Raw genomic sequence first — 22,527 nt, forward strand, 5'->3', positions numbered from 1 at the left:
CACTGCATGCCTTGATCCAAAGCGTGCTGCGTCCATGGCCCCGCTCGAGGGCGGAGGCGGTGGTCTCCGTCGCGCCGCTAGTAGGGGCTGGTCTCCTTGCATGCCGGGTGTGCTCAAGGAAGGGGTTTGCCAGCCTCAGGGGTCAGGACCCTCGGAGACGCTGCACCGCTGCCGGTGTGCCGTGGCTGCTGCCTTTTTTTTTCTCCTTTCGTATCTTTGTTGAATCATCGGCACGATTCCCGGCGAGCTGGTGCAGGTGTGATCATCGTGACAGCACGCCTCTTCGGCACGGCGCCAGCCCAGACCTGTCTGCCGACACCACGAGTCCGCACCCGTATCCCCGAATGGGGGCGGGACAGGATGCGCAGGCTGCTTGGCTTCCCCACAAAGAGTGGGCACTGGACCCGGTGTGGCAGCGCGGTAAGGTGACCCGGAATCAGCATGGTCGGGGTTAGCGAAAAGTAAAGAGGAAGGGCAATATAGAGAGAGAAAGAGAAGAAAGACGCAGCGTAAGAAGAGGAGCAGCAGCCCAAAAACAGAGAGAGAACACACACACATGCATGCATGCATGCGCACAGACAACCACCATCGCTTGCGAAGACAGGAAACCCAAAACAGAAACAAAACGTACACACGGTGAGAGAATGGATAAGGGGACACACACCCACACACTCCCATACACACGAACACATACAAGTGCACGCTTGCATATATATATATATGTCGCATTGATCGCAACCTTCACACGCGTTAGTGACGGCCGATGATCCTGGGCGGATGGAGGGGGAAGAGGGCACAGGTATCGTGGGGAAGGGGGATGTCGATCATCATCCGGTCAGGCGTCCAAACCGCGCGCACGCACGCACAACAACAAATATAAAGACAGGAAGCAACCGAAAAGAGAGCACAAGAGCAAACAAAACTCAGCCGCGTTGGGGGGGGGGGTGGAGGCCAGAGAAACAAGGGCGAGCGCAACCGTCTTCCGGCCCCCACCCCCGCCTGTGCGTTCTGGCGCACGCGAGAGCAGAGTGCGTGTGCGAAAAATGGGAGAGGGGGGACGAAGAAGAGCCGCGGAGGTAAATAACAATAAAGAGAAGAAGCACGTAAGGTGCATGAGAATAGCATCATCATCTGCACCGTCGCCAGCACGCACGCGCGCACACACGTGCGCCGGCTGGCCGGCACATTTGCGGAACGCAACGAAGGCAAAAATGAAAAGCAGAAGAAACACGTTAGAGGGCACACGCACGCGCACATATGAGACGGCCGACACGCGCACGACAACAAACCGTATACCACGCCTTTTCCTTACTCCCTCGCTCTCGCCCACTCGCTCCCTCGTTCTCCTGCTTTGGAGGATCCCTCCAGCCGCACACGAACACACACATACAGATATGAACAGATACACACAACACCGTCTCGACGCTCTACGAGAAAAGAGAGGCAGCGAAAACAAATCCGCGAATGGGCGAGTGAGCGGGCGCTGGCGTGCGCTTCAAGCCCGCGCACGAGATGTAAACCGAAAGAAAGGGAGGAGACTCGCCCCCACACACAGAGACAGAGAGACAGAGGCGCGGGCACACACAGGGAGGGACGGAGGTGGTGGCGGCTCTGCGTCTCGAGACAGCAGTTGCGCGCATCATCACCTCCCGCAGAAACCGGAGCGTCCGCATGGCGATGTGTCTCGCCCGCCTACCTACCGACGCGTACGTGCCTATGCGTTTGGGGTGGGAGGGGCTTGCGCAGGTGGGCCCCATCCTCACCGCACCTCCTCCCGTCGTGCTCGTCTATGGTCACTCGCTTGCACTGCACCGATCCCTTTGATTAGAGATCATAATGGCGCCTCTCTCAGTACTTCCGCGTGGGGCGGGCACGCTGTTGCTGGGTATTGCGATTGCCGTTAGCAGCCACAACCGCAGACGCGTCACGCTGGTGGTAGCCGTTTCCGTTGGCGGCAGCGTGAGCAGCTGCGCCCTGGCCGTTCGACCGGAGCGGCGTAGTGCCTGAGTTGTTGCGCTGCTTGAGCGGCCCCGTGTGGTGCCGCGACGTCGACGCACGCGTCTTCTTTGCGGGGGCCGGCTCGGGGACGGGTGCGGGTGCGCTGGGCACTTGGCTCGCATCTCCCTCTTCGGTGACATTCATCTCCGGTGCCTCCACGGGGACCTGTGTGGTCGTCGTCAGCGCCCCCGTCGCATCCTCGGTCTCCTCAGGCCTGGTGGAGCCTTCGCCGAAGCCCTCCCGGTGGGTCTGTTGCTCCGGCTCCTGCTGCGAAGGCGGGTGGCAAGCGTGGGCGCTGCCGGCACGTCTTGCCGAGCGCGCACGCACAACCGTCGGCGAGTCGGCCGCGCACTCGGGCTGAAGAATCGCCAAGGGCACGCGCAGGGGCGGATAAGGCACCGGCGTCGGTGCAGGCGTGTGTGAAGCGGGCTTGCGTGTCCCCGCCCGCTTCTGCTGCTTGTGCTGCTTCTGTTGCTTCTGTTGCGGCTGCTGTTGGCTGCTGTTCTCATCATTCCAGTCGCTCACCCACGGCGGCCGCGCCGCAAGGGGGATCGACCGCGGCTTGGCGGCAGCGGCACCGCTGCGAGAATGCGACGGCGACGACGCGGACGACCGGCGATGCGATGTGCGGGTGGACGTGGAGATGGAGGGGGCGTTCGGGGCGGTGGCCGGCGACTCCGCCGCAGCGGCGTCCTGCGCCGTCATCGGTTGCTCGTGAATGTGACTCACCGCCTCGAGTGGCTGCGAGGCCTCGGGTCCTGCGTGTTCGCTCTGATACTCGCACGCACCCTCGCTGTCGTTCGGCTGCTGAGCGTCTACGAAAGCCGCAGCGGCGTGGTCGTCGTCGGCGCCGTCGTTGGTGTCGGACGTGGCCGGCTCCGCTTTGCACGCCGCCGACGCCGGAGAGTTCGCTGCCCGTGCCGCACCACGCGAGGTCACGCTACGCGACGACGTCGCACGGCGGCTGTCTGTGCTGCTTGGCCGGCGAGAGAGGATGCGGCGAGGCAGAACAGCGGCAGACATGCTCCGATCCCAGCAGTGCAGCAGGTGTTCTGCCTTTGTGTTTATGTCGCTGCAGTCGGCCCAGAAGCGGTGCAGCGACTCCGTGTACGGGCCATGGCACACGTTACTCGCCAGTAAGTCCTCCACGCGTTCCATGAAGTCGACCGCCTGCGCCTTAACCTCCAGGGCGTAGTCCATGGTGTCCCTGTCAACGAAGTAGTTCCTGTGATAGACCGTGATGGCTTTGTCCAGCTTCGGCTCCTCGCGCACGAGGAAGGCGTAGATGCGAATACGCAGCACATCAAAGTATTCAATAAAGGCGCGCAGCTCACCTTGGACAGCGAAGGGCACGAGGCGACGCCTCCGGTGGTGCCCCGCCGTCGTGCCACCAGCGCAGTGCTGCCCGCTGTTGGCGAAGAAGAGGCCCCCGTCGTTCTGCCCAGGCGTGCTCGCGGAGAGGGAGCGAGCACGCTGGCGGCTTCGGGAGCGCATCCGGCTCCATGAAAGGGTGTGGGCGGTGGTGCGATGCAACGAGCTGGCGCGCCGCTCACTCACGCGAGAGGCGGAGCGGACCCTGGACGACGCGGCACCACCGCTAGCATACCCCGACCGCGGCGCCCCTGCACTGGTGGTGCCCGCACCCTCCTCGCCGTCGTCCGTATGGAGGCTGAACAATGGCATCACGAAGGCATCGCCCGGGTCGCTGTGCGCGGTGCTGTACCCCACGCCAGCAGCAGTCGGGGGTTCGGCCGTCAGTGGCACCGGTTCCTCGTAGAACTTGTTGCTTAGCAGAGCTGTAAAGAGGGAGTGGTCGCCCATCACCGGCAGGTGAGTGGCGCCGGAGGTGGCGCAGGCCTCCTCGATGAACGCCATCAATTCCGGCGATGCTGCCTCAAGCCCCGAGTTCAGCAGCACCGCCTCCGATGTGTTGTCGATGATGATGTAGAAATTCTCAGGTAGGCAGTTGGCGGGCGCACCGGCCTCGCGCTGCGACTCCACCAGCGCGTGGATCGCCTCCTTCGCCGCCTCCACGTCACCCGGGCCGTAGACGGCGCCGCCGCAGCACTCGACCGCGCGCCAGTAGCGCGTCGCTGAAGCGTCCGTGAAGAAGAAAAAGACGCGGTTGGCGAACAGGTCGGCGCGCGAGCGGTTGGTCATGGCGGTGGAAGGGATGGGAAAGAGGGAGAACGGGCAGGTGTCCGACTCGGGGCGAAGGTATGTGGTGGAGGTAGGGTGATTTGTGCAGCGCACCGGCAACTCGAAGCGCGACGGGGCCGGCAGCGTGCTGAGCGGCGCCGCCGCGTTCTTCGCCACCGCCGCGAACCACTCGAACACGTACGTTGGCTGCACGATGGAGTAGCCGTAGGAAAGGGCAGCCAAGCAGTTCGTGCTGTCGTTGAGCTCGGCAGCACAGTAAAGCTGCCCAATCGGAATCGCCGGCGCCTCGTGCGAAGGTATCGGCTCATCCACAAGAGTCGCACCTAGTTGGCCGAACATGCGGCGCAGGTCATTCATGTAGTCCTCGGGGTACGCATTACGCTCGATACCGACCATCAGCGGGCGGTAGCGAAAAGTGCCGCAGATGCCATCACCAAGATATAGCATGTCGCCGTCGTGAGCGATCGCCGAGTCGCCCGCGTTCAGGGTCGTCTCACCAAGGCGTACTTCAGCGTCGCCCTTCGTGGGTAGGGCCGTCACACGCACTACCAGCCTGCAGCCTTTACCGTCAGCTTCGGCGGGTGCATCAGAGACCCCGCTGCGCTGCTCCTCCAGCGCGTCATTGGCCGCAACGATGCTGTCGTGCTCAACTGCGGGGGCTGTGCGTGCGGCTGCCTCCACCTCGCGGGCCGCCTCGTTTTCATGCAGCACCGTCACGGACACGTGCTCGTCCGAGATACCCTCGTATGCTAGGCTGATATCGGCCGCCGCGTACTGGCCGAGAATGTACGGTTTACGAATCACCAGGGAGTAGTATGGTGCCGACCGGTACGGCGAGGTGGTCGAGATTTCGAGCGCGTACATCCTTCCACTGATTCTAGCGCCGCAGCTGCTGTAAAACGGTTTTGTTATCGATTGAAGATGCTTGATGCGGGAGGGGGGGGGGGGCTCGCAGCAACGTGCCGGCTAAGCGAAAAGGAGTAAAGACGAGTGGTGGCGGAGATCCGTGATGCTGCTGCGCTGTCGTCCCCGTCGACTCGAACACGCAGCAGGTGTCGACGAGGATGGGAAAGAAAGAAGCGAACGAAATGGGAGGAGGGGTCGGGAGGCCGTGCGGCTTCTGCGGACGATGCGAGCTCACAATAATGCCGCTCCTGCTGATTGGATGGTCAACCGAATAAAAGAAGAAAATATGTGTATGTGGCTAAGGGGGGAGGGGGCAGAATGCGGTGCGCCAACGCCCTACACAACAGCCGCGAAGGAGGAAGTACGCACGAGACGACGAAGGAGGGGATGGGGGAGGGGAAAGCTATGAGAGCACGGAAAGACAAGGAAGAATGCGGTGGTGTGCGAGGGGTTGTTGGGGTGTGCGTGTGTGGGGGGAGGGGGCCGATCTGTGATGAGCGAAACGAAAACAAGAAGCGAGTGAGAGAGTGAGAAAAGGAAGGATGCGTTACGATCTCTTGTTGCAGAAGCTGTAAGGGCACGGTTGTCAGCGTGATGGGAGAGATGGATGAAGGGCAAAGGGGAGGAGGGCAGAGAAGGGGTTCCATGTCAGCTTTACTGTCTTGCCTCTCGCAGGAAACACACACACACACACAAATTCGTGCCTGCTGTCAGCAAGTTCCGTTTTTTGCTGCTCGTTCTTGTCTCTGCGCGGCGAGCCGTGCGCGTCACACGCAGTGCATGAAGAGAGAGGCACAGCGACGCGCTCAACCACGCGCGTACAGTTCTTTACAGTTGTTTTAACGCTTCTTTGTCTTTATGGCAGACACACGCACGCACGAGGGAGAGATGGCTACGAAGGACGTCGTGGGGGTGGAAGAGAAGCAGTGCACCTTCGGTGTGGTTGACAAGGAGCTATAGGAAAGGTATGCGCGCCCCTGCAGCTGCACAGCACGCACCGCGCACACGCCGACATACATGAGCAAATGTGGCGTCACCGCTGCTGCTTCAGCTCCTTCATCCGCTGCAGCAACTCCTTCATGCGTGCGAAGACAGGAAACTTGAAGCGACGCGTTGCATCCGCGGAGAGCTCCTGCAGCGGCACCTTCTTTGCCTCAACCGTGCGATACGCCTGAATGCACTCCTTCATGGCCGCCGCGTAGGGGGCATAATACAGGGTGGCGGCAGATGGGGACTGCTGGCCACTTGCATCGGCCGCGTTGGTATCTACGTCACCAGCAGCTGCCATGTCGGTGGCAGGAGAGGCAGAGGACGGCTGCTGCAGCGCGAGCGCCACCAGCTCAGCCTCTCCCTTTTCTATCTGCCGCGCCAGCAGCTCCATTTCGTCCAGCCTCTCGGCCCGCTCCCGCTCATTCATTGCAATGGCGTTCGTTGCATCGGCGACTTGTGCCTCAATGGCAGAGGCGGAAGAGCCCGCGGTGTCGTCGTGATGCTTGGATGCCTCTTTCAGCACCGTCAGCTCTTTGCTCAGCTTTACCCGCTGGTGACGCAGCTTCATCTGCGCGTCCATGTGGCGCTGCATCGCATCAATAGAGCTCTTGAAGGCGTCCAGATTCGCGCGAAGGCGCAGACACGCGTCGTACTCGAGTCCGAAGCTCTCAGCTGCTACCGGTGCCGCTGCCGCCGGATCGTCGCTGGTGCCAGACACGGCCCTCTGCTGCACCTCGGCCGGTGGCACGTTGCCCTCCGGGTACATGGTGAGCCCCTCCGGGATGTGCCCCCACTCCATCTTCTCGATCGGGATTGTGTCCCAGTTCACGGCGTTTCGCTCCGCCTCTGCGCGTTGCTTCGCCTCCGGATTTTGCGCGAGCTCGTTGTCGCGCTCAAAGGCGGCAGTAGGCAGCCGCTCCTCGCCCTCACGCTTGCGCTGCGCCATCTGCAGAGCGAACTCCCTCTCCGAAGAGCGCAGGTCGTTTGCCACGCGGATGGCTGCAGCCATCTTTGCGTCCACCTCGGGCAGCTCCGCGTTCGGCTGCGCGAGGCAGGTGGGCTCGTAAGAGAGGAAGCACACGTACTGGTAAGTTAGGTGCTCCACAAGGGGGTAGAAGGTGGCAATGAAGAGCGGGCGATCGAGCAGGTTCTCTAGCATTGTGTGATTCTCCAGCACCGTCGTGAAGAGCAGCTTGCCGCCCTCCTTGAGCAGCAGCTTCGCCGTCGTCACGTAACGCGCCCACACATCCGCTGTGATGAATGGCGGGTCGGCGACGACGTAGTCGAAGGCAGCCATGTACTGGATCGGCACCTGCTCTGGCTGGTGAAAGTCGTACTGCACGTAGCACGGGTCGCTGGCCCACTGGGCGTCGTACTCGAACACGCGACTGCAGCGCCGAAGCTGCGTCATCTGTGCCTCGTCCTCGGCCGTCTCATCGCCGCGGCGCTCGTCCAGTGCAAAGAAGAGCGACGGGGTGGACAAGAAGGCGCAGGCGGTGGCGTGATGGCACACCTCGCGCACAAGGTGGTGGATCGTGTTCCTGGAGTACCAGTACTGGTTGAACTCGGCCTTGATGTGCGCGGCGTTGAAGGTGCTACGCGAGGCCCCCGATGCACCACCCACAGCAGCACTGGCAGCGCCGCTGAGGGAGGGGTTACCCTGACTGTTCGGCATTGTGGAGCTCGACGACTCACGGAGGGAGAAGGCGGGAGGGGCGCACGCACACACACACACACACACACACGCTCGGCAGCGATGGCAATCGAGTGAGCACACAGAGACACCGCAAATTACAGCAACAATAAAAACGGTAATAAGGAGCGCAGTGGAGGCAATGCACACGCACGCATAGATCTACATATACTGTATATAGGCACACACACATGCATATGCATCTATCTATACGTATGTGCGTGGATGTGTGCGTGTGTGCGCGTGTGCGGCTATCTGGGCAGGTGTGTATGCGTAGTGCAGGGAAGAGGCAGGGAGGGTCACACTCTCACGGTGTTTGCGACGTGATCTGTCCACTAGAGATAATGGCGCGCGGGCTTCTAGGAGTATGTGTGCGCATGTGTATGTGTGGAGGGAGAGAGAGACACGGGCTCATCACGTCGAGGGAGAAGGTAAGGGAGCGTGTGAAGTCGGAAGAGCTGCATCGGTGGCTGAGGAGGTGGGGGCGGTGCACTATGGCTATCCGGCATGTAATCGCCAGCTGCCGTGTCCTTCCGCCGCCCCTCGCATACGCGAGCCTGGATGGCTGGCGATGTGCGCACGTGGATGCTTTAGCGTGCGCGCACAGGCATTCCCCAAGCGAAGACATGCACGAGCGCTCGCCACGCGCGAAGGCAGAGACGCAGAGCGAGAGAGATGGGAAAGGACTGCGCTAGTCACATCGCCATCATTCTCCTTGGTAGCAGCGCGCAGCCGCCACTTCGCTCAGGCGTTGTTGAGAAGGTTCATGCGAGGGCTACTCTATTCGTGGAACACATTGCTCACTGATACAAGCACGCGCGCATCTGCATTTATGTGGCAGCTGGCGTGTGTGCCTCGGCGCCTTCTTGGTTATCTCGGACAGGAAGAGGCAGAGGGGAGTGCCATTGCAGCTGCAAGGATGAAGGAAGATGGGGAAGAGGGGCCGGGGTGAGTGTACGGTCACGCTCATTCCGTCCCACGCACGAAGTGTGTCCACGCAGAGCAAAAAAAGAAAAACAAAGAGAATAGGTTCCGTGTTAACTGATCAGCATCTAGTTGCCCACAAACACAGGAGCCACGTATGCGAAGACACCGTCATGTGCGATGTGCTTACGCCAGCACGGCTGCGCATCGCATGTCAGAAGAGTGGTGTCTCATCACACAGGCGCAAGCAAATCTCGCTCATACATTATCTGCATACGCGCTGGTGTGGATGTGTAAGAGGTGGGGGCAGAGATCTATGTTCGGAAATACCAATGCGCGCCATGTTATAGACGCCTCCTGCAGCCATACCCTCCTCCCCGCCAGCCTGACCCTTCTGGCGCACCCCTCCCGGTGCGCCCAGCTCCGAGGAGGCGATGAAATCACGCGAAGGAGCGACGAAGGTGAGGTGATGGGGCAAGCAGACAAACAACATGCGCGCGTTGTCTAAACACAAGGAGACGCCAGAGTCGGAGAGGGCGAAGGGAGGAGTTCGAGGAGGCACGGCAACAAAAACCTCTATAGCCCAAAACGATCAAAAATTCAGAGGAGTGCCCAAAGGAAACGGCATAGACACGAATACAGAGCGGGGAAGGGGGCAGAGCCACCGATACATGCAGGCGCCATGTGTTCTCTTCGCAACTGCTGCTCTTCGCATGTCTGTGTCTGCCGAAGGGGGGGGGGGGTAAATACATCAACCAAAAAGAGGAGGAGGGACGCAGGGGCATGTATAACCCTAAGGCGCCGGACCGCCTGCGGATGCACACGCCCCTGCTTTTCCCTCCTCCACATCCTTCACGCCAACGACGAGGCAGCGTGTAGAAAGCAAAGCATGACAGGCTGTGCCCGTGTCTCCACCCGCGCCCTCACCCCGCATACTTCTCTGGAGAGGGGGCACCCGCGAAACCGGCACGCACCAGCACAGAGTAGATCATGGCACACAAGCAGGCTGCCGGCATATCAAGCACGACACAGCCTGTTAAGGGAGAAGGAGGAGGTACTCCTGACGCACACTGAAAAAAAAAACGAGGAAAGACGCACGCACACGCCGCCCTCTCCCTTCCTGACCACTCTCTCTCGAGCCTAAGTGTGCACGTGCACAGGCCATGTCGGCTTCTGGCCTCCTCCTCTCTCTTCGATGCCTGCTCAGAGCTCCCTTAGGCTTTCTATAAACTTGCGGTAGTACACGAGAACATCCAGTGGAGGAGGTCGGTGGGCGAGGCCCACTGCAGCCGCAGCCGCCTCCGTGCGCACGAGCTCGGAAGTTGTCCGGGGAACCATCAGTGAATTGCCTGTGCTCGCCACGATCGACTTCGGTGCCGCAGCAGCGGGGTCGCGCCTCTCCCGCTGAAGGAGCGCGTACTGCTGGCGAAGTCGTGGAAAGAGCGTTTCCAGCGGCCCCGTCACGTCGTTTAACTCGTTCGCCACATCCAGCTGAGTCTGCTCCGCATCCGCCTCTGTTGCGGTCACGTGCGCGTGGCCGCGGAGATCGCTGCATTCTGACGGCGCCGCACTACTTGTTCTTCGCCGCTTCTGCGCCGGCTGGGCAACGTTGATGGCGCAGTCGTGGCGGCTGGCATTGGTGGCCCCTAGGTGACGCCAAGCGTACCGCTCGCCAAACACTTGCTTGAAAGCCTCCAGCACGGTGAAGTAGAACTGCAGGTACAGCTCTTCCTCGGCGCGGCGTTGCTGCAGCATCATAACATGCTCGAGCGTCCGGCTGGGGGAGATGCACGTCGCCGGACGGCCGCAGCACTCCGGCTTCGCCGCCTTGTCGTCGCCATCCGCATCTGCGTCCGACTTGCTGCAGTCCGGAGGCTGCGCTACGCCGATCAGATGCGAGGACGAGAAGGGCGAGCCGCTCCCCCCGACCCGCGTCGTCGTGTCGTGTGCATCGAGGGAGAGGCGCTGCTGGCGCGGTGTCTTGAAGAGCTTGTGTGACGCTGTCGCGGCTCGGTGACGAGGCTCACCGGCCTCGCTGCTGCTCAGCTGACGGCTAAGCGGCGTCCCCGATAGCAGCACCGCACGGCGGCCCTCAACATGGTGAGACGGAAGGTGCGCACTATCGGAGCGAGTATCCGCACCACCACCCGACGCGACCATGGAGGCCCGCATCGGTGTGGCAGCCAAGGCGCCCTCTGCTGTTCGTAGCGACCAAGTCGCGGGCGGCATCTGCCGTCGCGTAATGACAAAGTACGTGACACGCACGACCGTCTCCATTGGCAGGACGCCGTGATCCCTCGCGTCGTAGCCCTGCAGGCGTCGCAGGATGGCGTCTGCAGCGGCCCTCAGCTGTGGCCGCAGGGCAATGGCGGCAGATCGCCACTCCCTCGACGTACGCGTAGGAGACACAGAGGCGGTTTTCAGCGCAGCCGATGGCGGCGCAGACGGCTCCACTGCGGCCACGGTGACAGTGGAGAGTGGGAGACTGCGCTTCAGCGTGGGTGAGACGCTCAGCGACGCGCACGCGGTGGTCGACACCGTCGCAGTCAACTGCGCGACAGGCGTCGGCGCGGTAGCCGAGAGTGTATTCTCTGCAGTCGGCGACGTCTCCGGCAAGTGGAAGCTGGCACGGTGGTCCCGCAGGGCAGAGAGAAGACTCTCCCGTGTCCGGCACACCTCGGCTTGCGCGCGCCTCACCAGCTCCTTCACCTCCTCGCTGACACGCGCCGACTCGGCCGAAGACGGCCGGGACATCGACGGCGCCGCCTCCGAGGGCCTGCGGAGCGTACCGGCGGCGGCGAAAGGTGGGGGTGTCGCCGTGCTGTACCGATGCTGCGTGGTCGCCGCCTCAGGGGCAGGCAGTGGCGGCAGGTCGACAGGCGTCACCGCGTCGTCTTCGGCCGAGAGAAAGTTCAGCTGGACGGAGGCCGAGGTGGCAGAGCCGGCTGCGAGAGGCGGCGATGACAGGCAGTACGCCTCAGCCTGTGGGCGCGCCGGCTCCGGTGAAAAGGACGGTGCTGAGACCGCGGGGCTCGCGGCGGAGTTTGCAGCGGTGTGTCGGGGAGCTGAGAAGCTGCAGTGGTGATGCGCACCCTCTGCTGAGGCGATCAGCTGCGCGGCTTCCACAGAAGTGTCAGCGGGAGCGGTGCACTGATGGGTGCTCTCCTGCAATTCGACTCCCGCTTCTGGTGCCGTCACTGCTGAGGTGCTGGCTTCATCCGCCAGCTTTAGCGCACGCTCCGTCTGAGCTCGGGCGGTGTCACTGTCCTTGCTCGTCTCCTCTGCCTCTCCCTCTTGCGTGTGCAGCGCTGCAGACACCTCCCTATCGCGGTCGCGGCGTCGGCGGAGCGGGGTAGGCGTCGAGCCGCTGACAAGCCACAGCGAGCTCATCGCCGTTGTCGTCGCCGACAACGACGGGCCGGAGATGCTGTTCAGCGCCATGAAGGAGTGGAGAGGCGTCACACTAGCCGGACCGTCGTCTGCAGCAGTTGGGAGAGACGCTGCTGCGTCCAGCTGCGCTGGTATCATCGCCGTCGCTTGCAGCTTGGACTTCAGGGTGCTGCTCGCAGGCTGAGTGTTGGCGGCAGTCGCAGCGGTGGCGGTGGTCAAGCTCACAGGCGCGTTCGCGGCCTTGCTCGTCAGAACCGTCTTCGTGCCAGCCCGCTGCTGCTGCTGCTGCTGCTGCTCTGTCACGTCTCCGGCATCGTCACAGACCGCGCCCACGGTCTCTCGCACATGTGCCGGCGACGACCTCTTCGATGTCGCTGCAGTCTGCGTCACGTGCGGCACAGGCCGGGGAAGCGGGCTCATCATACTGCTGCTGCCTGCACTGCTCAGGCTTCGACTGTGGCTGCTAGCCGACTCTCTCTCGGCCGCAGTCGCAGGGTGGGCGGTAAGCGGGGCGCGGTGCTGCGCATCCTTTTCCGCCTCCTCCACCACGACGCCCGGGACAAGACGACCGTCCGGTAGCGTGAGGGACACCGCGGGCTCCTCGGCAAGCGGCGCATGAGCGACAGTGGGCGGGTGCGCGTTCGCGTGTGCGATAACTGCGGCGGTTGACCGGCCATCCGTAAAGGCGGACGCCTCGTCCTCGTCTCCGTTGTCCACGACGAGGATGGTGCTCCCGCGTGGCGCGTCCGCGGCGAAATCAACGTGCGGCATTCGCGTCGGCGTGCACCTCTCCGCCTCTTCGGCAGCAGACCGCGGTGGCTCCGTGTCGTCAACGCGCGCGTCGCTCTCCACGTCCGCACTGCTGTACCGACGAGAGAGCACGAAAGCACGCCGCGGCGGTGGGGTGGGGCTTGACATGCTCTTTGCATCGTCCTCTTGGCCGTCCCCTTGTGCGTCGTGGTCGAGGTTGAGCCTCCCACAGCCATCAGCACGCGCGGCATACTTGCTGCCCCGGCCCCGCGGCGTCTCCTCGTCATGCCGCTGTGCACCCTTGCTAGCTGGCATGCTCAGCCCATCTTCGAAGTCGCTGGGCAGTGTCACAGCATGTCGAGGCGCCGGCGACACCGTCGAGCTCATCACACGCTGGTTGCGCACTTCAGGCTCGCCGTCTGCGTCAATGCCGTATGGCCTTGGATCTGAGGGTCGCGTCATCACTGTGGCCTCCGACTCCAGGACTTCCAGCTTATCGCCGTCCGCCTCAGACGCGAGACAGCGCGCTTGCCCGTCGCGTCGAGGCCGACTTTGGACGTCGCAGTCCCTCCTCACCGACGGCGAGCACGACGAAAGAGAGAGAGAAAGAGGGCGATGTTGGTGCTGCGACGGCTGCTGCTGCTGCGAGTAGAGCCGCGAAGATGAGTGAACAGAGCGCGAGTCCGACACCGCGCGGATGTGGCTCGCCTTGAGGGACTGGAGGCAGTACGGCCCAGACGCCTCTACATTGACATCGCGCATGTGAAACGGCGTCGGGGAGGAGACGGCGGCACCGCTACTGCTGACGTCATTGATACTGTCGCCGCCGAGTGCGCCAAGCAGCGGACTGGCTGGCCCGCTCGCGGTGCCTGCCCGAATGCTTGTCGTACTGATGAAGGAAAGCGACGTGTCGAGACGGATGGCAGGTCTGGCTCGCACCTGCGACATGCTCTGCGAGCTTTCCTCGTCGCGGTGGAAGTCCGAGTCACTGCGAAAGTGTGGAAGGCGACTCATCATGTGGCTGTGGCGGTGGTGCGGTAATACAAGAGTGAGGCAGAGGCCACACAAAGAGAGATGGAGATGGGGGAGGGTCCGTGCGGCGCGCTCACGTCTGGAGCTCTTATCGGCAATATCGCCGCCAGTGCGTCTTCTGGCGCGCCTTGTCCTCTGCCTTGTTCGTTCCTTCTCTACGCAGTGACGGTGCTGCTCGCCGCGAAGGAGCGAACTGCGGCTAAGTATTCTTCGATGCCAGCGCACGTGGCTGCACCGGGCGCGAGCGTGTATCTGCTTACGAGTGTATGTGTGTATGTGTGTGTGTGTGTGCGTGTGCGTTCTGTTTTGACAGGAACCTTCTCTCTTGGCCAACAGACCTTGAGGTATGGGGCAGGGAGATGGGCTGATGCAGCCTCCTTGAACGCAACGAGCGGGTGAGTGGCGAAGTGAGAAGAGCTCAAGGCCAACGCGAGCACTAACGTGCAAGAAATCGCAGAAAAAGTAATGGGCGACGAGGAGGCGCCTGCAGTAGTCCGCGAGTGCGTCCCTCTCTCTGTGTGAAGGGAAGCGGCGAGGGGGTTGGCATGGAAGAGAAGCAGATGGAATGGATAACCTGGGAAGCGAGGGGGGAAGAAGCCGACCAGCCAGCAAGCAAGCGCCGCGGTATTGCGTGGAAAGGGGCCATGTGCGAAGGTTTGTGCGAGTGTCACACGGCAACTTTCCGAAAACGCGACTGGGCCTTCTGTCGCGCCCGCGTCGGTGAGCGAAGAGTCACCTCAGCGTCCCCGCGTGCACGCACGAGAACGATAAAATGACGTGCGCGGCGTTGTTTGTGCTCTTCTCGCTCACCTTCGTCTGTGCTGCGCGCAGACGCGTGTGCGGGTGGCGGGGCAGAAAAGGGGCGCGGTGGAGCCGAAGCAGCACGGCCACCCCCCCGCCCAGCCACCAACACTGAACCTTTATCGCCATCCAAGCAGCGTTGGTATGTGGTGCCCTCTGGGCATGGGAAGGGTGTGGGCGCAGTACTCTGCAGACAGGTGTGAGGGGAGTGTCATACCGTTGGCGCGAGTGCGTTGCACTGTTCCAGAAAACATTAAAGACAAACATGCGCCCGTGAGAAGGCTATGCGTTCCAGAGATGGCAAAGTCTGGCAGCCACCACAGCAGCAATGGCAACGTGCATGAAGGACGTATGCGCGCGCGAAGCAGCGTGGCACGCGATGATGTACATGCCCGCAGAGGAGAAGAGCTAGCGAGAGCGCAATACGCTTGACGCCCGTGGCACGAAAACAAGAGAGTAAACAGGGTGGACAACGGCGGGCGCCAAGAGCGAGAAATGGAAACAGAACGAGTCGGCACGACATCCCCAACGACATGTCTGTGTTCGCTGTACATCAAAGACGCACGATCTCCAAGCGAAGCAGACGAGGCGAGGAGGAAGCGCAAGGGGGGTGAAAGGAAAGGGGGAGGAGGGGGGAAAGGGCAGAGAGTCGTCGTGTGCGGCGGGTACCAGGAGGGTGAGGGTGGCGGATGCTGAGGCTGAGAATGCGAGCTAAGCTTCAGGAGCGTGCGCCAAACACGATGAAAGAGCAGAGGTCGACGGTCGAAACGTGAACGCAAAAAAGGAGAGAGGCATGGGACAACGCACGCGAGTAGACGAAAAAAAAATGAGGAGATCGAGCCCGTCATGATCGACGAACGCCACGCGCGTAGCTAGTGTACATCAAGAGGGAGGCGCACGCAGAGGTGCAGACACACGTGCACCCCTCCCCCCACAGATGTGCGCTTCAGGAGAGGCACCATAACGTCATCGAGAAAGGAGGATTGCGGAGCTGAAAACGTCTGCGTCAGGGTGCGCTCACCGCGGCACCGCTCAAGCCTCGCCAGTGCCCTCCGTCTCCCCGTGATGACCCGCGGGGCCTGCATCTGTGGAGGATGTCCGGGTGCCGCTGAGGCGTCCACTGCTAGTGATAGGATGGCAGCAACGGCGCGAGCGCCTCCTGGGGAAGAGTACTATTTAAAGCATCAGACAGGCTCGACCTAGAACTGGCCACGCTCACTGTGTACACTGTGCGCTTCACGGCCTGCTGCATCGAATCCCGCTTCGCCAGGTGCGGCACTGAGCAAGCGTTGCGGCGCTGCCTGCGTGTGTACAGAAAAGGCGACACGAAGTCGGAGGCCGCTAGCTGCCTCGCAGCGGAGACCGGCTGAATGGTGGTCGCATAGGGCACGGCAAACTGGAACTGGGACAGCTGCGCAGCACACCGCTGGGCAAGCGTGAGTGGCAGCTGCTGCACGTTTAAGCCTTCCGCTGAGCCCGCCACCCGTTCAGTGGCGGGTGCACACGGAACGCGGCCAAGCTTGCCGGCGGCGGCAGCGTCGCGCGACTGACGGAGGTGCCACCGTTTCTGTTGTTGCCACGTTCGAAGCGTGCGCTGACACAAACGACGCGCCATCGTGTCCGTTGTGCTTGATGCGGGGAGGGAGAAGGGGCCATACCTGCTCCGCCCGAACCGTTTCGACGACCACTGGCGCTGTGTCTCAGCCGGCGTTGCCAAGTACGCGAGCGCCTGTGGGATCGAGGCGCCGCTAATGGACGGTAGAAACTGAGCCGACGCATCATGCCATGTGCGTGCCGCCGGATGCCCTGAGGCGGTATAGGGAGAACTGAGGTGGGAGTTAACACTGTGCCCTCCCACAATAATGCCGAAGGCCGTGTTTGTGTCACTCAGCGGCACGCTGGCAGGTGATGCTAAGGTGGGTGTCTCGTACAAGTGACCACGCACCCAAGTGCCGTGCACCGGTCTTGACAACACTTGGCGCAGTCTGCCTCTAGTGCCGGTGTTTCGTTTCGCGTACCACGCGCACCCGCGCGGCCACCCGGCAACCTGAACATCACTCACGGCCCCCACCGCCGCAAACGGCTGCTGAGCGCCGCCGCGGCCACTGTACAGTGGCGAGACGCCTTGACCGAGGCAGAAGCGCAGCTGCTGATAGGCGATCTTAAGTTGCTGATGCTTGCTCAGCGCCGTTGTCGCCGCAGGCGGGTAAGTGGCGTTCGTAGGCAACTGCGCGGACCCATCGCTCCCAATATTGATTGTAGCAGCGACGGAGGTGGCGGCCGCAGGCGAGATAGGACTGGGCATCCACGCGGGCACTGAATGCTGCGGCATCGTCGAGGGAGAGACGTTGGGCGGGCTCGGGGAGACAATGTTCGACCCTAACACAGACATCCAGGATGCAGGAGCAGAAGTAGTAGCGGCGACGGTGGTGAGGGTTTGGTGCGGGTATTCGGCTCCAGCCTCCACGGCAGTGGGTAGAGCCGAAATGGGCACAGGAGAGGAGCGGCTGGGGCTCGACGTCGGCGGATGCCCGCTTTTAGAAGACGGCGCGTGGGTGTTCCACAAGTGCTGCTGCAACGGCACCTGGGAGGAGGAGAGTGGTGGCAGTGATGGCAAGGCACACTTGCGAAGTCCTCTCGTGAGTGAGTGCGGTGACGCGGAGCGCAGCTTGAAGGCGACAGTGTGGTCTCCGGCGCTGTTTGCGTGATTGTAGCCCTTGCCTTTCGCGGCGCTGCTGACATGCGCGCCAGGGTCGACCCTTTCCGGCTGAATCGCAGCGGCGCCGGTGACGCGCGAGTTGGTGATCACCAGTCCCAGTGTATGCGTCTTGTGAGGAATGGATACCGCAGAGGCGATGCCGCGGTGCAGAGCGGCGGAGCCGGTCGCGCCTGTGCTCGAGGCTGTGGCCCCTGTCAGTGCATGAAGGCGACGGTTCAGCACGGGCAGGTACGCGGAGCACCACACCGGCTTCAGTGTCGATGTGTTGCCGTGCTGCGACGGCGTAGCGGATGCGGCCGCGAGACCGCCACCGGCCCGCTTTGAGTAGTGCCGATGCGGCGGAGGTGACACGAACGGCGATGGCTGTTCGTGGCGAAACGCGTTGGTGTTGCTGTTGTGAATGGAAGCGGCCCCGCCGGCTGTGCTGCCGCCGCGGCTCTGCTCTGCACCGTCGTCTATCGCCTCCGCATTCGCAGCGGGGTCGCGCTTCACCCTTGCAGCGGTGCCGGAGGACTGCTGCAACTCTGTCGTCGACTGAGATCCTCTGGCTGCAGCGATGCCGGGCATCAAAGTGTTGTCAGTGGTGCCCGGTTCCTCGACCGTGTGAGCGACGGGGCGCGCAGTGCCGGAGTAACGGCCTGGGAAGGAGGTGGATGTTGGTGAGGACGCCGTTGATGGCAAGCCGTGCGTGTAGTGGTTCGGGACAGCACCGCCGCTCTCGTCAGCGAGGCCTTCTTTGCCGCCAGACGCTGCACCAGCAGTGGAGACTCTGGCGAAGCCGTCGCCGTTCGCAGCCCCACCCCTGTGCACACCCGCAAGCGTGGATTGGTGTTGCGTCGTCGGTGAAGCAGAGCCGCTGCGGTGGTGCGGCTTGCCTTCGACGGAGGTGGCGACCTGGTCGATCTCCACAACCTCGCCGGGCGCGTACGCAGCTTCCTCGGCGCCGCCGGGACCCGAGTGGGGACTGTTTGATGCTGTCTGAAAGATCGTCGTCGTCGGCTTGCCGTGTTCATGTACCTTCTTGCCCGGGGATACCGGCGAGTGCGGCGTCGTCTGCTGACCTCCGGCCGCCTTCTGTGTCGCCGCCGACCCTGCAGCGGGGCCCGTAGCACCTGCGCTGCTGTTAGGCGTTGTGGTGCTGTCGGGGTCAGCAGGCATCGACGGCCCCAGTGCTGGTGCGGTGGCCGCCGCAGCGGCAAGGGCAGCGGTCAGTTGGGCCTGCAGCGCGGCATTCGCCAACTGCATGTCCTGAAGCTCCTGCGTCGCGTGTGCGAGGCGGTCTTGGCAATCAGACAATGCCAATGCAAGCTCAGCGGCAGAGACGTCAGCAGCCGCCGGCAGTGCGGCGCCATCGTTGTCCTCCGAGCGACGCGAGTGCGAGACTGCCTGAGAGGTGTTCGAAGCAATGTAAAAGCTGGGACTGTTCATGCCGAGCCTCTGCTCATCATGCGTGAGCGCATGCGATGTGCTCACAGACATCGAGCGCTTGCTCCAAGTCCTGGTGCCGTGTGCCCGTGAGTGACCTGCGGAAGTTGTCCGGGATGATACTGGTGACGAGGAGGCGCCGCGGCTTCCAGTGGAAGGTTCCTTCTTGGGCCTCTTGCTGCTCGCCCCGGTCGTGCCGCTAGTGCTGCCGGGCTTCTTCTTATCCTTCGACTTGGTAACCGCGGTGGACGAGTTGGTGAGCCGAGTACCATCGCGCTGCGTATCAGTTGTCTCGGCCGCTCCGCTACCCGGCGCCGCACGGGTCCATTCACTTGACTTGGCACGAAGCACTGCTCGACCACCTGCAGGTGAGGTCAATGCCGAGGACGTGCTATTGCTAGTCTCGGGTGATGCGCAGGCAGCGGTGTCGGGCACTGAAAGTAAGCCCCGTGCACTGCCTCCGTCGCTGCCATCCGCAGGCATTGGCAGCGACTCACCAGTGGCAGCGTGGACAAGCACATCATGCGCACAGTGCGGGCACACTACCACACTGGGCATGAGAGGCAGCGAAGCCAATTCGCCCGCCACCTGTTCGGCCACTGCTGCGCAGCTACTCGCATGGTTACGCTGATCCGTGTTTGATGTGGTAGCAGGGATGGCAGCAGGCGGAGTAGCGGGATAAGTTGGGGTGTATTGCATAGACTGACCCGCACTCGCTGCAGCATCCTTCCCATCGTTGGTGCCGCCGCGAGTCTGCGCGTTGGGTGTGGACTGCCATTGGCTCTCTGGCGACCCTCTCATGTTAGCGGCACCAGTGGCACTACTCTCTTGGGCCTCAGACATGTCGAAAGGGCCTCCGATCTTCGTGTGTCGCGAAGTGGGCGCAGCTGCACGCCCTGCGGCGCCGTCTGTCGGTCCAACCAAGGAGGACTCTGCAGATGCCAGCGGCCTCTGCGCGCCGGACGTGATAGACGACCTGTTCGACGTAGTAGATGCCGTCACGTGCTCCCCCTCTGCCTTGCCGCCGCCCTGCCCATTCCCCGTGGACGCCGAGGCGGGCGGCACCCTGGCCGCGCCAGCACCCATGAGAGATCCTTTTCGCCATTCCGCCTCCCCTGACCGCTGTTTCGAAGAATATGAGCCACGGCCTCCTAATCTGGAAGCCAGAGCTGAGCCAGAACGGTCCTGCAACGACGTATCATCAGGTAGGCTTCCGCGCTGCAGCCGCTGGCCTTTGCCGTCGGCCGCTGACGCAGCGGCGGCTACAGCAGAGATGTCCCTGCCTGCTGCGGGCACCCGCTGTTGCTGCTGTTGGAGTGCCCTCGCCTGCTGCAACTCTTCTACGAAGCTGTTCTCCTGCTGAAGCAGGCCCACCAGGCCTCTGCCGAATCGACTCGCGCCCTCCTGCAGCGACTGCGCGATGCCTTGTGCAAATTCTGGTATCCTGGCCTTGTGCCACTCCTCGCGCACCTCCGGCAGCGTCAAGCGGCGTCGCAGCACCTCGTCCTCCATAGCGCTGAGGAACCCGACCAGCTCAGCGCTCGCTTGCAGCAGCATGCACTGCGCGTCCACGCAAAGTGAGAGCTCCTGCTGCTGCCGACTGGCAGCATCGATGTGCGTCCGCGACAGGCGGTCCATCGCGCGACGGATCTCCAAGGTGAGGGCGCCAAAGGACCGCAGTGGTGGTGGCGCCTCAGCCCCGGCAGCCACGCCCATTTCGTCATCGTCGCCTCGCTGATCTGTCGCCAGATCCTCCCCGGTCTGGAGGTTGACCAGTTTGGCATAGAGCTTCTCCTGTTCGCCGGCGAAGTATGGGGTATACACGCATGCGTGTCGCGCCAGGGTGTCCTCGCGCAGCATCGCCTCAGCCTCATAGGTCTGCAAGGCGAGCTGCACGTGCTGCCGGTACTGCGCGTGCTGAGCAAGAACAGAGTCCTTCTCCTCGCTGAGGCGCGACAAGCGGCCCTCGAGGTCCGCCATGTTCAGTTTCATACGCGCCTCCTGTGAGCGCCCCTCGACGTCGGCGGCGATGCGGCCAAGCATGTCCGCCGTGTACGCATGCGAGTTTGCGCCGTCGCCACCATCCTGCAGCGCGTCCTCCTCGCCTTCGCGAAAGCCATCCCTTTGCCCAGCCGTGGGCCCGTAGCGGAGCTGCCCACACTTGCCCAGTTCGCGCCTCAGCGTGCCAATGACAGCCTCCTTCTGCGAGAGGGTGACAAGGCTCTCTGCGACGCGGCTCTGACTGAGTTGCAGCTCTTCCTCCCTGCGCAGAAGCTTGCCGCGCAGTGTGTCGAGTGCTGTGCGGCCCTGGCCCACCTCCCGCCCAAGCTGCTCCACGGCTACCTCCAGCTTCGCCCGCTGCTGGTGCAGCTGCGTGTTGCGCTCCTCCGCCTCTTTGTTCCGATTCTGGAGCACCGCGTACTCATCCTTGAGCCGCAGCATATCTTGGTGAAGGAGAGAGTAGTGCTGGTTGCGGGTAAGAAGGTCGGCCTTGGTACGCTCCAGCGCCTGCTTCGTGGCGGCGAAGCGGTTCTGCACGGCCTCGAAGAGTTCGAAGGAGACCTGGATCATGGGGACGGTGCTGGCCGGGGGAGTGGCGTCGCCCGAAAAAAGGCGCTGGATCGTCTCGTAGTTCGGGGTGCCGACCACATCCAGCAGTTTTTGGTACTCCTCCGCGAGTTGTGCCGCGCTGTAGGTGGTCGGAGCACCGCCTGCTGCCGGCACGGGCGCCGCTGTAGGGTAGGACGAGCCGGTGACGCCAGCGGCAGCGGCAGCGGCAGCCACCGGTGGTGGTACTGTCGTCGCAGTCTTTGTTTGCCTCCTCAACGGCGACTTTTCGCTATCGGCCACCACGGTCTCATCCGTCCTCCTGCCGCTGAAGGACATGGTGGATACGGTGGTGTGTGGAGAAGGACGTATGTTGGGCCGGGGGGAGGGGGTGCACACAAAAGTGTGCAAGAGACGAGAAGCGCACAACGCTCAGTCCTCCTCGGTGCACCGAGACCGAGAAAGCCACAGGCAGACACGCACGCACACGCCGGCCCAGACACCACCGCCAGATCCAGCTCGAAAGAGAGAGGTCGAAAGAAAAGAAAAGAGCGAGATCCGGACAGGACCAGCAGCAGTGATCGATGAATGAAACCCAGCTACCCGGCACGATGCACACGGGGCGTGGTTGTGTGCCGCTGCGTATGGAGGAAGAGGGGGAGAACACAGCAGAGGGGAGACGAAAGAGAGAGACCGCAGACACACTCGAGGACGCACCCACACGCACACAGAGTGGTCACTGAGCCTTTTTTTTCTCTGGACGAGGGCGACCTCAGCCCGTGATGCAAAGCAGATGTGTGCCAGAGGCAGTCGCCAGGAAGAGGGTAAAGAGAGTGTGTGGGCACGGGTGCTTCGGTGTGTGTGTGTGTGTGTGTGTGTGTGCCCAAGGAGTGCGAGGCGCATGTATCCGCCACGGTCGACAAGAAGCATGAAGAAGAGAGATGAGGATAGCAGGATAGCGCGAGGAAAGGGAGAGGACAGACCTGCTCGGGAGGCGCGTGGATTCGGTTCAGCACGTCCATGTGTGCGTGTGGGGGCTGTCTGTGCCTTCGTCCTCTTACTTTATTCTACAGACCCTTCTCTCCCATCAACCGCGTCGAAGCGAAGACGTCCGTGCGCGGGGAAGGGGGGAAGGGGGGAAGAGGGGTACGCACACATGCCACACAAGGGCCCATCCCCACGTCCATCCTGC

At 62.7% G+C, this 22,527-nt stretch overlaps 4 protein-coding genes across 4 annotated transcripts; all 4 read right to left on the reverse strand.

Moving 5' to 3' along the window:
* Nucleotides 1–1,848: 1,848 nt before the first annotated feature.
* On the reverse strand, nt 1,849–4,158 carry LDBPK_170460 (hypothetical protein, conserved; the record flags this gene model as incomplete). Its single annotated transcript, XM_003859852.1, has 1 exon — nt 1,849–4,158. One exon carries the CDS (start codon nt 4,156–4,158, stop codon nt 1,849–1,851), a length of 2,310 nt encoding a protein of 769 aa, XP_003859900.1.
* A 1,939-nt stretch (nt 4,159–6,097) lies between these two features.
* Nucleotides 6,098–7,729, reverse strand: LDBPK_170470 (hypothetical protein, conserved; the record flags this gene model as incomplete). The annotated part of the gene is made up of 1 exon (XM_003859853.1): nt 6,098–7,729. One exon carries the CDS (start codon nt 7,727–7,729, stop codon nt 6,098–6,100), a length of 1,632 nt encoding a protein of 543 aa, XP_003859901.1.
* Nucleotides 7,730–9,874: 2,145 nt separating this feature from the next.
* Nucleotides 9,875–13,828, reverse strand: LDBPK_170480 (hypothetical protein, conserved; the record flags this gene model as incomplete). The annotated part of the gene is made up of 1 exon (XM_003859854.1): nt 9,875–13,828. The coding sequence occupies one exon, from the start codon at nt 13,826–13,828 to the stop codon at nt 9,875–9,877; it is 3,954 nt and encodes a 1,317-aa protein (XP_003859902.1).
* A 1,939-nt stretch (nt 13,829–15,767) lies between these two features.
* LDBPK_170490 (hypothetical protein, conserved) lies at nt 15,768–21,359 on the reverse strand (the record flags this gene model as incomplete). Its single annotated transcript, XM_003859855.1, has 1 exon — nt 15,768–21,359. The coding sequence occupies one exon, from the start codon at nt 21,357–21,359 to the stop codon at nt 15,768–15,770; it is 5,592 nt and encodes a 1,863-aa protein (XP_003859903.1).
* Between the last annotated feature and the right edge of the window lie 1,168 nt (nt 21,360–22,527).

The sequence above is a fragment of the Leishmania donovani genome, chromosome 17, assembly GCF_000227135.1.
Source record: "Leishmania donovani BPK282A1 complete genome, chromosome 17".
Taxonomy (NCBI): Eukaryota; Euglenozoa; class Kinetoplastea; order Trypanosomatida; family Trypanosomatidae; genus Leishmania; species Leishmania donovani.